Raw genomic sequence first — 14,814 nt, forward strand, 5'->3', positions numbered from 1 at the left:
TGTCGTGTATTTACTTTATCCCGTTATTTTAAACTCCGTTGCATGATATTTTAAATTCATATTATATTTTTAGTGATTTTTATTGGTAAAGATTTAGATTTTGGTTATTTTGTAAAATATGCACCGTATACCACTGCTATTGCCAACGCCTTCCGTGTATTGGAATCGTGATACACCGGAACATACCCTATTTGAAAAAACAATGAACGAAAGAAATATAGAGTAAGCAATGCAATAGTATAATGAAAATTATGATTAAAATATTTATTTAGAGAAACAGAATCGTTCTTATCTACCTTGGATGAAGAAGCAGAAAATTTCGGGAATAGAAAAAGAAAGATTGTTCCCAATCAGATTGAAGATGCTCAACGGCTGGTATATAGTGAGCAATATTTAGAGGTGATTATGGTCTCTTTATTGTGAAAATCTAATCAAAATTTATAACAATAGGGTTTAATGTTACTTAATAACTTGATATTAAGTGCACCAAAGGAATCCGACGCTTTGGAACAAGCCTTAAAAATGCGAGGGGGCTGGTATCTTCAAAAAAATTACTTAGAGGTAAATTAATCATAATTTTGCAATTTGCACAAAAACAATAGAGTTTGTTTTCCAGGGAGCTATAAATGATTACGAAATGTTTCTATATTCAATTAAAGAAAGGAACGATTATGCGCAGTTATGTGAAATACATGGAAGTCTTACTATAGCTTATTATTTACTGCGACATTATGAAAAATCAAAAAAGCATATGAGTTCTTATAATAAATATAAAGGTGCTTACAATAACATATTTTTACCCTACCACCGAAATACAACGAGATTGCGAGCATATACGTTTTAACATTAATTTTTTTTAGTAAAAAAAACATAATATATAAATTCTAAATTGAAACTATATTGTCCGACTCGGATATCAAGGTGGTTTTAAATTTTTAAATAATATTTATTTTATTATGTTTATTATTTTTTAACAGACAAATTATCAAAAGAAAACTCCAATTATGGTATATTGGGTAGGTTGTAAATAAACCTATGTCTGTAAAACATAATCATTTAATTTGCAATTCGTTTAGAAAAAATTAACACCCATATTAGCAATTTTAAACGTGAACTAGATGATTTCAACAATATGGCTCCCAAATCTAATACCCCATGGCAAGATGTGCCATATCTAGGATTTAATGAGAGGAAAGAAATTAAGCCAATGTCTTCAGCTTGCACTTACATGTATGTATATAAAACATTCCGGAATTAAACACACTACTTGGGTAAAAAAAAATTAGTACTCATTGCAATAAATACATGTTGAATTCTCCCTCTATATACTTTGACATGTAGATACGTTATATATGTCGTATATATTGGTATATACAAGTATGTATATTCATATCAAGATATACGTTTAAATATTTAAATATAATATTATTTTTATTATTTTAATTTCAGAAATATCGAGCAAAACGAAAGAAAATTTTACGGTGTTTATCCCAAAGTTGATTTGCCTAAAGGAAGTGCTGTTTTATTAGAAAAACCCTTGAGTACAAGTGTCAATGTGCCATTAGTTCAATGTGAACTATGTTTGTACAGCACAAGTACAGCCTATACTTGTCTGCATTGCCGCTATAAAACATATTGCTCAATTACTTGCATTGAAAAAGATCAAAGGATACATCAGTACGAATGTGCCGCATATAAAAGTCTTATAGTATATATTTTGGATGCGCGAGATCTGTACCGTTTATTTATAAAGGTATCCATGCACCTCGATGAACACGTCTTCTCCCAAAAAACATTTCGGTAAGTGATGAGATATGTATGTACAGCCATTAAAGTAATAGCCAGAAGTATGGCTAGAGAACAACCAAAAAATCATATCTATATGAATATAAGTAAAATATGATTATACTGAATTACACTTCAAAATTATGTGCACTTTAATGAAATATTCAAATATACATAACTTCATAGTTATTTTATTAACATAAATTGTTTAACAAAATACTATCTAAAGCAACATAAAAGCGGACAACTGAAAGAATAGATTTTCCTTTATATTTAATTTTTGTGCCTTTCTTACAGGAAGCCAACGTCGGCAGCAGATATTTTGGAAAAGATTTGGGAGAGCGTGGATATTGAGAACTCGGAGTTTGGTTTTATGATCAATATATTGCGAGTTAAACCAAATTACAAGCAAATAAACAATATGCAATATGCCACATTGATTGTAACAGCATTTCGTTTAACAATGTTTATATTCAGAAAAGCCAACTTGCTACAGCGGTTTTACAAAAAACTTCGAATACGGGATACGGAAAAAATGGTTGTAGTCGGTGTCATATTGATGCGGCTCTTCTGCCATTTACTTTTGAACACCTTCGATTTCGAATTTCTGGTTCCGTTGATGAGGATAAAAGAGTCTTATAAAACAGTTTATGAACAAATTGCAGAATGGACAAAAATTATAAATCCAGTTCGGTTGGAGAATACGGAAAGCATAAGCGAACGTTTCAATATAGCCGAAGCAGAAATTATTGAGTTCTCTACACGGTCTTTGGGAATTTCAGAAGAACAAGGAAATATGGTTATTACGAATTTTGCGCCACTTAAACACACACAGTTATGTAATTTCATAGAACGACCGCTTTCTACATTCAAAGATAAGTTAGTGGAACTATATTTTAGCCCAAGTGACATGCAATATATAATGTATGGTGAGATGGCTGATATACCAACTTCTTTCAAATCAATAAGTGTGTCAATAGCGGAAATGTCACGTATGGAACGCCGCAAATTCGTACGCTCATTTGTGAGTAATTTTCACATACACTTCTTGGATTACTTCTTACAGTTGGGAGTACGCTTTAATCAGGTGCATCAGATATTATCACTACAATGCCCTACTCTACGAAAATTCAAACATTCATGTAATCCAAATGTGAATATTGTGTAGGTCTAACCGTTTCATTTAATATACATATAACTAAATTATTTATCATAATTCCCTCTTTAGTTTACTTGATAATGGTTTGCTAATGGGAACAACCATACGAGATATAAAAAAAGGAGAGGAGTTAGTTGTTTCATACAAAGCAAATTTTATGCGGCATACTCGTATGGAGAGGACTGCATTTTTGAAGCATATAAATATTCAATGTCAGTGTAAAGTTTGTCAGATTCCTGTGGAAACCGAGTCTATCGTAAGTTTCATTATTGTATTTGTAAAATATATAAAATTACGATATCTGACATTCTAAAGCAGTGTTGTTGTAAAGGCTCTTGTTAGTTTTGTTCACTTAATCAGTAAATAGAGAACTAAAAAAAAGTTTAATGTTCCCACTGTGTATCTGTATTAGACCGTATACCAAAAAAATGCATTATAAATGGATATCTACGGCTATAATGGGCAACTGAGTCGCCATCTCTTTGTACCGTGTGTATTTTTTAGAAGTGTGTTTAAGTTGAACTCTAACTTAATTTTTTTTATTAATTTAATTTAGGTTTTCATTTTTCCTTTTATTATAAAAGTACTTTCATATTTTTATAACTAGTCATACTACCATAACAAATTGTAATCTATAATAAAACATTCGCGTACAATTACAACAGAAATAAGGGTTAAATATTTAAATCAATCAGATTTTTAATTTTACATTTACAATTTTGTTTTTAGGATATCCGACAAGGTATTTATTGTGCAACCTGTCCTGCGCACATTTTAACTCCGAGTCAAGAAAAATGTTCCAAATGTGGAAAAAATTTCAACATCTTGCTATTAAAATATCGAAAGGAAGTGGCAGTAATGGAACATACCATTGAATCCCTTACGAATCCTGAATGTATGTATTATTTAGTATATTATATATATATGTATTAAAAATAGTATGTCGAAAACATTGATTAATTGCTGATTTATATTGTATTGAATCACGATATACATATATATTTCCAAATATTTAGCCTTACCACCCCTATTGCGTACCGCTATCCCAGTATAATTGCCAAAAGGTTGATAGTTCTGTTCACATAACGGTTGTTTGTAAGTCATGAAACTAAACGAGTTAGATATAGGACTAAGTATATTAAAATGATCACGATGACGAGACGATATTAAAATCCGGATGTCTGTCTGTCCGTCTATCCGTGCAACGGATAAATTGAGTAAAAATTAATATGTCTTGACGAATCTTGGCGGAAACCGAATCAAGGGATCGGACTATGAAGAGGTACATTTGGATGTAATTATTTTTTTGGAAAGGGTTTTTGCATTTATCTCGCAAACCAATAAAGCTGTATAAACCAAACTATCTGCAGTCACTTCCCTTAACACTCCATAAAAATAGGTGAAATCAGGTAATAACCACACGCTCACATCCGATACAAAGGTTATGTTTAAAATTACTAAAAGTGCATTAACTCACTAACGAAAAACATTAGAAACACTAAATTTCCAGAAGAAATGGCAGAAGGAAGCTCCACCCAGATTTATTTTTAATAAATAGAAATTGGGCAGGGTGTCCCTTAGCTCCCATATATGTAACTGATATATGGCTTTTCGAAAATGCGGTGGGCTTTACTCTGCATGTATAGGTTAATATGTGATATATCTTAGCAAAATAAAATGAGCGTACAGTCTTGGATATAGTGTGTCTTGGTGGTGAAAATGGGTAAAATCGGTTCAGGAATTACCTCAGCACTTATATACTATATATGATGATTTTCGTTATTCGAATGGACTTTTGCCGAATACATGGGTCGAATTGTGTTAACTTAATAAAATTTCATCAATAAATAGCGAGAGTATAAAATGTTCGGCTACACCCGAACTTAGCCTTTCCTTACTTGTTCCTGTATACAAAATTAAACAGAACCTTAAAACGCCGTCGTTTTACCAGCATAGAAAAAAACGCTGAATCCCAGAAATCGAGTTTGGGATGTGTTTGGATTGACAGGAAGTACCCTTGGCACGTGTGCATAGTATGGAATGAGGACTACTAAAAGGCGACAACATTTATGTAGACGAATGATAACATTTTTTTTTTTTCAAAAACGAAAATTACCGTTTTTTTTAACACACCTGGTTAATATTTAATTTAATTAGTTTATTTCCTGTAATGAAAAAAATAATTAAAATTGGATTATTCATTTGCTATGTTTGCAGCTGATGAAAGGAAACTGTATTTAATAAATTCTATACTTTATCTGCGCATTAAGAATCACTTCGTTCCTTCGAATGAACATCGCATTCAAGTTGAACTGAGATATGCAAGATATCTAGCATTAAAAAGTACGTATAATATATTTTAAACAAACTGCTAGTGTTAGCTGTACCACTTAAAAATATATATGCGATATATATGAACTGCTTTCTTTTAGTCGAAATCGTTTTGTCTCAATATTGTGCAGTTTTTATTATTATTATTTTTAAATTAAATTTATATTTTTTATTCAATTCATTTAAATAGATATCGTTTAAAAAGAAATTTGCCAATATCAAATCAAAAATATATTTCTCAATATTGTCTTGTTAGTAATTTTAGATGAGGATTTATTCTAACTTAATGCAAAATGTTAACGTGGAAAATGTCTTTTCATTTACGGTAAAACTATGTTCCCATAAAATCCATATTCTCATTAAATAAACACAATATTTAATATGTATAAAATTATTCTTACAAAAGAAAATAATGTGGGTCTAAAGTATTTCACGGTCTACTAATCTTCTAATTAATTTTAATTTTATTTTTTGGTTATGTAGATTTTGCTCAACAATCGTATCAGGTTTTGAACGAAATTAAAATGAACACTGCTCAGCATTACGACACAGATTTCCTTTGGTTTTCTTTTTATTCTGAAATGCTACTAATAATAAAAATTATCATGCATTACAATGTCGATGAAAAGTGAGTTTTTCCTTTTGTTGTGAATATTTTAAATTTCTCGTAATCATAAACTCTTTTAGACTTAACCCAATGCCTCTATGTTTTTTGGAAGACCTTTGTCAATTTGCTTTATATGTACTAAATGGCCAGCGTGAGAAGCTGTGTCTATTAAAAAGAGATACCAAGGAATATACTGAGATATATGATGAGATAAAGATTTTCAAGAAATGGAAAGAGAACCTTCATTACATTGGTTCCAAACTTAATACGTCTATTTCCGAAGAAAATAAGAGCATAAGAAGCGAAACAGAAAATCTAACTAACTTGGCTGCTGAAAATATTTGATTGTAGTTAAAGACATTTATTTCATTAAAATTTAAATGTAAATTCGTGACGCACATATGAAGAAGATAGTTTTCGTATCTTGAATAATGTTGGTTTCAGTTTAAGTATAAATTGTTTAATTATTAGTCACTAAAGTGCTTGTGTCAACTTTGTTGATTTTTGTGCATAATATTGTAAAAATGTACTTACATGAAGTCCGGTTAATAATTTCTATGTTTACGCGAAGTAATTATTTTTACTATATTTTATTAATTGTTCAACGTTTGTTTTATATATATATATATTTTATATTGGTAATATAGTTTACGTAGAGACAAAGAATTGTATGTATATATTTCGTACATTTTCTGCTACAAAAATTATATAATTATTAATAATAAATTCTTTTAGGAGTTCGTCTTGAATTCTCCGCATACATGTCTCAATCTATGAGAACATTTTTTGTTGAAACCATAGATTTAAGATAGCACGTTATTTACGTAATATTAAAACTATTAAAAATGCTCATGTTTAAAACATATATCGTTAAATAAACACGTTTTAATGCTAAACAAATTGTTAAAATTTCTCTATGTGAATAATACTCTTCAAAATATCTGGTTGCATTTAGCTTGGTGCATTACTTTCATCATTTACCATAATGATATGGAATTCCACTTAAAGTATCACTAGTTGACACAAATGGTTTCTGATCAATCCACTTTGTCAAATCAACTTGCTGAATATCGGCGCATGGCATAACGGGGTTTCTGGAATAAGTTTTAACAATTATGTAATTATAGTCTTGTGTAATATTTTGTTAAAATAAAATTATATTTTATGCAGACGGTTACTGTTATTACTTACGATTTAGAAATGGTTATGAAAGCTTGGGGCTGGATTGATGCGATTTGATTGCCATTATCGCACAGTAAACGAGCCATGCTGGCTTTGCGAATTTCGGACAGTTGTTCTAAAAAAAATTATTTAATATTTTATTTTTAATCATAAAGTGAATATAAAGCTCAGCAAAAAATTATATATGTAAATATATCTATTATTGAGTTGCATATTGCTTTGTACCAGTACGAAGCATTGAGTTCAAAAAAGGCAAAATGCTTAAAATATGCAAAGTATTGTGTTTAAATTTTTTGTACGCATCGAAAAATAATACAAAAAAAAAACATTTTATTAAGCGTTATTCAAATTATACAGGCTTTTAAATAATAAAGACTGGTTTAGATTGACAACTGGTGATATAAAATGGAATATAATGCATAATACAATTTGTATGTGCTGAATATAATGTATAAAATTAATTTACTTTATACACGATACTCCGTTGGTCATTGAGCGTCAATATATGTATATGAACTTATAAAAATATATACATACATATATCAAGTAAAAATAATAATATTACCTTCAGTAAATCCAGTCAATCGGTCGCCATTTTCATACCAGAACCGATCACCAACGCGTGTACGATAGAATTGTTCGGTAAGAATGCATAGGAACGTGGGGCCAGCAAGTGCGCCAGCCACATGAGCCTCCACTGATCCACCCACAGTAAGATCTACATCCTCGTGGCTTGCATATAAGGTTTTCATTTTTTCAATAACCTACAAAATAACAGTATATATTTTAGCCTATTTTTAAAAGACATTACATACATCGAGTTCAATAAGATCGCTATAATCCTCCCAGCTATTTGCGCGTTTTACACCACAAAATTCTCTTAAGTCATTGTAAGACGCCAATCCATGGTCCCGATTTCGCTGAATATCAATAGCCCTCAGATCACCGCCGAACGGCATGTTGCGTCTCAATAAGAAATGCTTTATCTATAAAGTTAAGAGCGAAAAAATAGTTTTTTACCAATAAATGCGCAACGACATAAATGGACATTTATTAAGAGAAATTATTCTATTAATTTTCATACCTCTCTGTCAAAATTGATGTCGGTTAGCTCTTGGGGTTGTGTCGCATGACCTCGAGTTAACGAGTCGAAATTGTCGCCGACTTCAATAATGGCTGGACGATTCATCCAATCGCTTAATCGCAGTGATCCCAATACTGATCGCAATTCAGAAACCAAACTAAAAATAGCGAGTCTTATACATATACAAAGAAATAAGTAAAATTTTTACTTACTCAAGACGACCTTCTATTTGTGAATGAAAATACCTAAAAGCAGCGGTCGCGTGTTCATTCAAGACAGATGGATCAATTGAGCTATCGAAATCGTTAATGAAATTTCGAGATGAGGTTTTGTAAATGAGTCGATTCTTTAACATATTTTCGGCTCCTAGAAATATAGGCAACCACTCGTAGTAACTAATATGTTGATATTGAGCAATATTTATTTTGCGTGCCTCTTGAAATAGTGTGCGATCATTGTAATGCGGATTAAGTTTAGCCAGTGCATCGGCAATGCGATTATGTTCTCTGAGTAAAATAGTGTGTAAAATAGTTAAACCGGGATTTTGATTCACACGAATGTCACCCGCTTGATAACAGACTTCACCAGGTGGCGCGGCATCACAGTCGCTAGAAGCATTGCGCGATGGAGGGAGATATTCGGCACCATTCCTTTGAACAACGCGCATACGGCCGCCCTGAAAAGCCCGGATCTCACTATTTTGTTGAATAGAATTGCCGTAAACTAATGAGAGATCCGCGTATGATGTTACAGCAGTCAATTGTTCTGCTGGACCTTGCTCATAAAGACATTTAATATCACGATCTGTTAGTGTACGCACAAAATCCAGACACTCAGTGCCTACTTGTGAGTATGCGGGATCATTGGGTGGCACAATTATAGGATAACATGTTGCGTGAGCTTCATTCGATGCTATTAGGCGACCATTGTCAGTACAACAGCGCGTTGGATGCTTTTCTATATGCAAAGAGAGTAATGTGAAAAAATATTAAGGCGTAAAATTTAACCAGACAAAAATTACAAAAAAATGCTTACTGGCTTGTGTTCCTCCAGCCTGCATACTCATATCGTGTGTCATTATCTGGCCCCATTGCATATTGACTAGAGTAAAATGCGGATCTGGAACGTCCATTTCACCGAAGACAACAAGTGAAATTAGCCTGGCATTTGGCAATTCTTCACCAGTTATTGAACGCGTTGGCAATGAAATCCCATCTCCGTATTTTGGTGATAGAAGTCGTCCATACCTAAAACATTGCAATACTCAATTATTTTTTATTACAAAATCAAAACCAAAATGAGTACTAATTTATCGGCTGATCGCGTACCCTCAACAAGACAATACTGTTTAAAGCCAACTTGAGAAGGATTAAATCTAATAATTGGCCAACTGTAAGACTGATGGCGATTACTTCGCCGCCAGTTTCGAGCCTGAGACCGATTTCGAAGCAAAAGGTATAATGGTATCACGTTCAGTAAGAATTTGATAGTTGTTAATGGGTTAGGGGTAGTCAGGATTTCCATTTCATTTTCGTTAAGTGTATTGTCTTAAAACTACATATTCCCTGAATATTTGAAGTTTATCCGATAATTACTTTTTGAGTTATTCGACAAATAACAAGAGCGCTCGGGTACTCCAAAACGCTAGAATCAAACTTTAAATGCGTTTTTCTCAAAACTATGTTTTTTGAACCGGTGACAACTATAACTCGAAACCCGTTCGGTAGATTTTAATGAAATTTATACATCTTTTGGAATACATAATAATACTGGACCTGATCGAAGCTTTTTTAATTTAGATTTTTTATGATCAATTAACCGAAAATGTAGAAAATTATTTCCCGAGGCTGCCATTTTGTTAATTTTTGAAAAGAACAAAAACAAAAAAGCTTAGATCAGGCATAGAATTGTCTATTTATACCTAACTATTTTTTTCTTAACTGTCTGATTTTAGATGAATCTCCAAGGACTTATAGATGAATCTCCAATGATTGTCACCGCAATGACCTTTTTTTGGAACTGGGTCAACACAAACAGCTATAAGTTTGGAAATTATAATTTTTTTTTCAAATTTTCGTGACTTCAAGTCAAACCATTGTTTAATAATGTCAATTATTACTTTTGTAAAATAACATGATTTAATAGCAAAAAAATTACTGAAAATTCTAATTTTTCTAATTGGACTAATTTGAAATCTGTGAGAACATTTATTTGTCCCCCTTCCGAGCAGCAGCAAATACCACACAACAAAAAATACAACGTACCTTGAATTGGCAACTCCCACCGGTGGATTATCCAAATGATTACAGGATCCATCCATGCTTCGGTACGCCGAATTCTCGCATCTAGCTGGAGTCATGGCACATATTGCTTCGCCACCGATAGGAAAATGCGCGCCATAAGCCGGATTGAACTGAGCAAATGGGTTGCTTTGCGCGGGAGACGTTGTGCTAAAAGGATTATTTACAACATATTTTTTTCTATAATCATTTGCCAAAATATTGAAACGAGCATATTTGAATAAGCATTTGGTATTGAAATGCAGCAACACGGCAATGTTTTATGTTTCGTTATGTATGTATTCATACCCTTGTATTCCATTTGACAGCAGTATTGGTGGGGGAGGTGGACTTTGATAGCGTGGTGCGTTCCCTTGATGAAACTCAAACGCTTGATGGAATGAATTTTCACTGTGAACAATATGGTATCCTGAACTTGAAATTTTACTCAATCCTTCAGTTAGGCATCTTCTTGACACTAATATAATAAAGATGTATATGCTGACTTTACAAACCATCTGCAATGGAAATAACAAAACAGAAAATATTATAATTATTATAAATTTAATTTATAACAATTTTAGTAAATCTAGTCTACTTATATATGCATATGGGCATTTCCGCCATGTCGAACGGGACAATCGTACACCTTTCAACTAAAAAAAAGTATGAACAAAAATGTTTTTTAATTTTGACAGTAGGATTTTTTAATAGCCCTTCATTAGCTCTACATTTAGTGTTAAGGTTGATTTTGGAACGGTTTTCATTTTCAAGATAATTGCAAAAAACCAAGGCATTCGCACGGGACAAAAAATGGAAGTCGTTTTTGGGAACAACGATTCAAACGGCGATTTCAGCGAATTGTGAGGCAATATTCAAATGTTTTTGATTGTAAAATGTTGCGCATTGATGGCCTATAAAGATGGTATGAATTTCATCCAAAAATAATTTATAGTTTTTTTTTAAATTAATTATTAACCACATTCGCACGGGACATGTCGCACGGGACATTTTTTTCCATCATAATATTTATGTTGATTTTGTTTTATAATACGGAATTATTTAACAACAAGTCCAATAAAATGGCTTAAAAAAGTAGTAAATGTATTTATTTATTTATTTTAACTAATATCCAACGAGAAACACAACAAAAATTCTATAGTATGAAATGAAAATAGTATTATGAATGTGAAATACATTTTTTTTCAGAAAATGCTGTCTTCGGGTATAATTTTTTTTGGATTTCGTTATCTGCCAGACTTTCCTTTTGATAACTGCTCCCACTCCATCGACGGCTCCTTACAAAAAAATTCTATTCTAATGAAGAGTATTTTAATTATTTTATAAAATCAACCAGGCTTGATAATACAAATTTGTTTTTAAACTGAGAGCAGTTACCTTAAAAAAATAAATATTTTAGAAAAGCAACTAAAGGATTTCTTAATTTTAGTTAAGAGATTTATCAAGAAAATAATATTTCATGCGTTAACTTGTCACTTTTAAAAGCAAACGATTTTCCCTTACAACCTTGTTAAAATGAGCACTCTTATTTTGATTTGGAAGCCTATAATTTTCGCCAAAATCTATTCGAATAGTTATTTTAGTGGAATTTAAAGTGCGGGTTTTGCTCATATGTAAATAATTAATGTAAATGTATCTATTTACATACTTAAGTAAATTTTATAAGACAAAAAATAATTTTAAATTTTTAAATTCCACACCTACGATGTCGCACGGGACCAATTTTAAGTAGTTACCAAAACTACAAATCTTCTGTTTTTGTTTTTTTTATTTTAATTGTATACAAGTTTACTGTTTATACCCAAAATTTGGCGAGCTTGCTGCTTTTATTTGCGATGCAGTGGGAATAAGTGTTGTTTTTTGATGTCGCACGGGACATTAAAATATAGGATAATAAGAGAGCAAAAACTTACAGTTATTTGCAATCGCAAGCTTTCTTATGCATTTTATTTGGATCTTTGTACCCTTAGCAAAAAATTATACATGATATGTTTCTTTAACAATTTTGACGAAAAAACAAATGCAGTAGAAAAATCGAAATGAGAAAAGTACCTCCTATTCGAATTGGTTTTGGTATATCTCATAATTGGTTATGAATTAATTTAAAATTAATTTAATATCAATAAATTTAGATATTTTCACAATTATATAAAGAAACTGTGTCCAAATTCAAACAAAGGAAATTCTCTTTGGAAAGCCCAAAAGTCAATGAAGCCTCCAGTCGACTCCAACTTGCCTATAAGAGGCTTGGGTGGAAACTGGGCCCGAAGTGACGAGGATAAGGCAAATTGTTTTGCAAATCACCTAGAAAAGGTAGGTGCCCAAAGAACAGCTTTAAGCTGCCAATCATCTCCAATAGCGCTAACGAGTCGCTTGGGTCTATTCAAACGTCATCTTCTGAAATTATTAAAATCATAAAAGAGCTGAATCCAAAAAAGTCGGCAGGACACGATAAAATTACTCCAAAAACGCTAATTGAGTTACCAAATATTGCTTTAACAGTACTCTCCTTGCTCTTTAACGCTATTCTAAGTTTCGGGTACTATCCAAGTTCATGGAAAAAGTCGCAGATCATCATGATAGAGAAACCAGGTAAAGACTTGACACAGCCGTCTTCATACAGACCAATCAGTCTTCTACCCTGTCTTTCTAAAATATTTGAAAAAGTGTTACTATCAAAGATGTCTCCTTCCCTCCATGAAAATAATGTAATACCAACGCACCAATTCGGTTTTCGTGCAAAACATGGCACTGTAGAACAAGTAAATAGAATTACTAACGAAATCAGAAGGGCGTTCGAGTATAGAGAGTACTGTTCTGCTATATTTCTAGATGTGGCTCAGGCGTTCGATAAAGTGTGGCATGACGGGCTTTTATAAAACCCGTCTTATTTAACCTTGGAGTCTTATTTAAAAAATAGAAAGTTTACTGTCAAAGTAGGAGACTTCATATCTGAAGAACGACCAATAAGAGCTGGTGTACCTCAGGGCAGTGTTTTAGGGCCAACTCTATACATAATATATACAGCAGACCTTCCAACAGCTAGTAATATTTTGACATCAACTTTTGCGGATGACACAGCTTTAGTGAGCCGAAACAAATGCCCAATTATAGCATCAAAAGTATTAGGAGACCATTTGATTTTTGTCGAAGAATGGCTAGCAAACTGGCGTATAAATGTAAATGAACAGAAGTGCAAGCATGTTACATTTACTTTAAGACCAAAAATGTGTCCGGCAGTAAAAATGAACAATATTTTATTACCCCAAGCGACTGAAGTAACATATCTTGGTATTCACTTGGATAGAAGGCTCACGTGGAGAAAACACATATCGAACAAAATAACCTGCATGAAGATAAGAGCTGCAAATTTAAATTGGCTTCTAAACAAAAAATCAAAACTTAGCCTAGACAACAAAGTTCTGTTATACAACGCGGTCATAAAGCCGATTTGGATGTACGGCATCCAACTGTGGGGTACGACCTGTGCAACCAATATCGATATAATTCAGAGATTCCAATGAAACATGCTTAGAACAATCACGTGCTCACCATGGTATATGCGTAATGAAAATATCCATAAAGATCTTGGTATTCTCATGGTAAAGAAAGACGTAGAGAACAGCAGAAATAAATATTTATCCAAACTCCGAGATCACCCAAACCCATTGGCTAATGCTTTATTACGTTCTTGTAATCAATCACGTCTAAAAAGAAGAGATATGCCAGCACACTGAGGAGCAACGTTTCAGCAAAACAACTCAATCTATTGGTTGAGCTTGTCTAGATTTAATTAGAATTAAGATTTTATAACTTATTGTTAGGCTCCAAAGAGCAGATTCAATAAATAAAGAAATATATGAAAAAAAAAAGATATTTTCCTATGAAAATATGCAAAAACTTTGTAATTCTAATAATGTTTAATATTTTGTCTGTGGTAGACCTTCTGGCGGAAATGCCCATATGTATGTACATAAAAATCTGTATATTTATTTATAAAATTTTTCCGGGAGCTTTTATATTTTTATACTCTCGCAACATATTGCACAGAGTATTATAGTTTTGTTCACATAACGGTTGTTGGTGTCACCAAGAAATAAAAGAGTTAAATATGGGGTTATATATATATATAAATGATCAGGATGACGAGTGGAGTTGAAATCCATCCGTCCGTCCGTCTGTCCGTGCAACGAATAACTTGAGTAAAAATTAAGATATTTTAATGAAACTTGGAACACATATTCCTTGGTAAACTGAGGAGGTTGCTTTCGAAGATGGGAAAAATCGGTCCACTGCCACGCCCACAAAATGGCGAAAACTGAAAACCTATACAGTGTTGAAACATAGGATCGCGTTAGGGAGAGGA

At 32.4% G+C, this 14,814-nt stretch overlaps 2 protein-coding genes across 5 annotated transcripts in view; one reads left to right on the forward strand and one right to left on the reverse strand.

Moving 5' to 3' along the window:
• Positions 1-10,908, forward strand: LOC105215746 (uncharacterized). Of its 4 annotated transcripts, none has more exons than XM_011189846.3 (13): positions 1-222; positions 273-399; positions 451-561; positions 617-776; positions 978-1,016; positions 1,077-1,230; positions 1,450-1,800; positions 2,083-2,949; positions 3,014-3,200; positions 3,674-3,839; positions 5,162-5,287; positions 5,759-5,903; positions 5,963-10,908. In XM_011189846.3, the coding sequence occupies exons 1-13, from the start codon at positions 119-121 to the stop codon at positions 6,225-6,227; spliced, it is 2,802 nt and encodes a 933-aa protein (XP_011188148.2). In that variant the 5' UTR covers positions 1-118; the 3' UTR covers positions 6,228-10,908. The 4 variants fall into 4 exon arrangements, with proteins under 4 accessions (XP_011188148.2, XP_028898428.2, XP_054081974.1 ...); XM_029042595.2 differs by having other exon boundaries at positions 74-222; positions 281-399; XM_054225999.1 differs by having other exon boundaries at positions 74-222; positions 281-382.
• Positions 6,457-14,814, reverse strand: part of Pxd (peroxidase) — a 24,428-nt gene continuing 16,070 nt past the window's right edge. The window contains exons 2-10 of the mRNA XM_011189844.3: positions 10,737-10,945; positions 10,413-10,598; positions 9,184-9,395; positions 8,361-9,105; positions 8,149-8,305; positions 7,880-8,050; positions 7,630-7,828; positions 7,074-7,179; positions 6,457-6,976 (exon numbers count right to left, since the gene is read on the reverse strand). Coding sequence (XP_011188146.2) covers positions 6,856-6,976; positions 7,074-7,179; positions 7,630-7,828; positions 7,880-8,050; positions 8,149-8,305; positions 8,361-9,105; positions 9,184-9,395; positions 10,413-10,598; positions 10,737-10,945 — 2,106 coding nt within the window. The 3' untranslated portion in view covers positions 6,457-6,855. The remainder of the gene's footprint in view (positions 6,977-7,073; positions 7,180-7,629; positions 7,829-7,879; positions 8,051-8,148; positions 8,306-8,360; positions 9,106-9,183; positions 9,396-10,412; positions 10,599-10,736; positions 10,946-14,814) is intronic.

The sequence above is a fragment of the Zeugodacus cucurbitae genome, chromosome 2, assembly GCF_028554725.1.
Source record: "Zeugodacus cucurbitae isolate PBARC_wt_2022May chromosome 2, idZeuCucr1.2, whole genome shotgun sequence".
Taxonomy (NCBI): Eukaryota; Metazoa; Arthropoda; class Insecta; order Diptera; family Tephritidae; genus Zeugodacus; species Zeugodacus cucurbitae.

Coding starts and splice junctions, on each gene's coding strand:
- LOC105215746 (XM_011189846.3), top strand. CDS start 119: ATGCACCGTATACCACTGCTATTGCCAACGCCTTCCGTGTATTGGAAT. Junction 223..272: donor ATGAACGAAAGAAATATAGA/GTAAGCAATGCA, acceptor ATATTTATTTAG/AGAAACAGAATCGTTCTTAT. Junction 777..977: donor TTCTTATAATAAATATAAAG/GTGCTTACAATA, acceptor ATTTTTTAACAG/ACAAATTATCAAAAGAAAAC.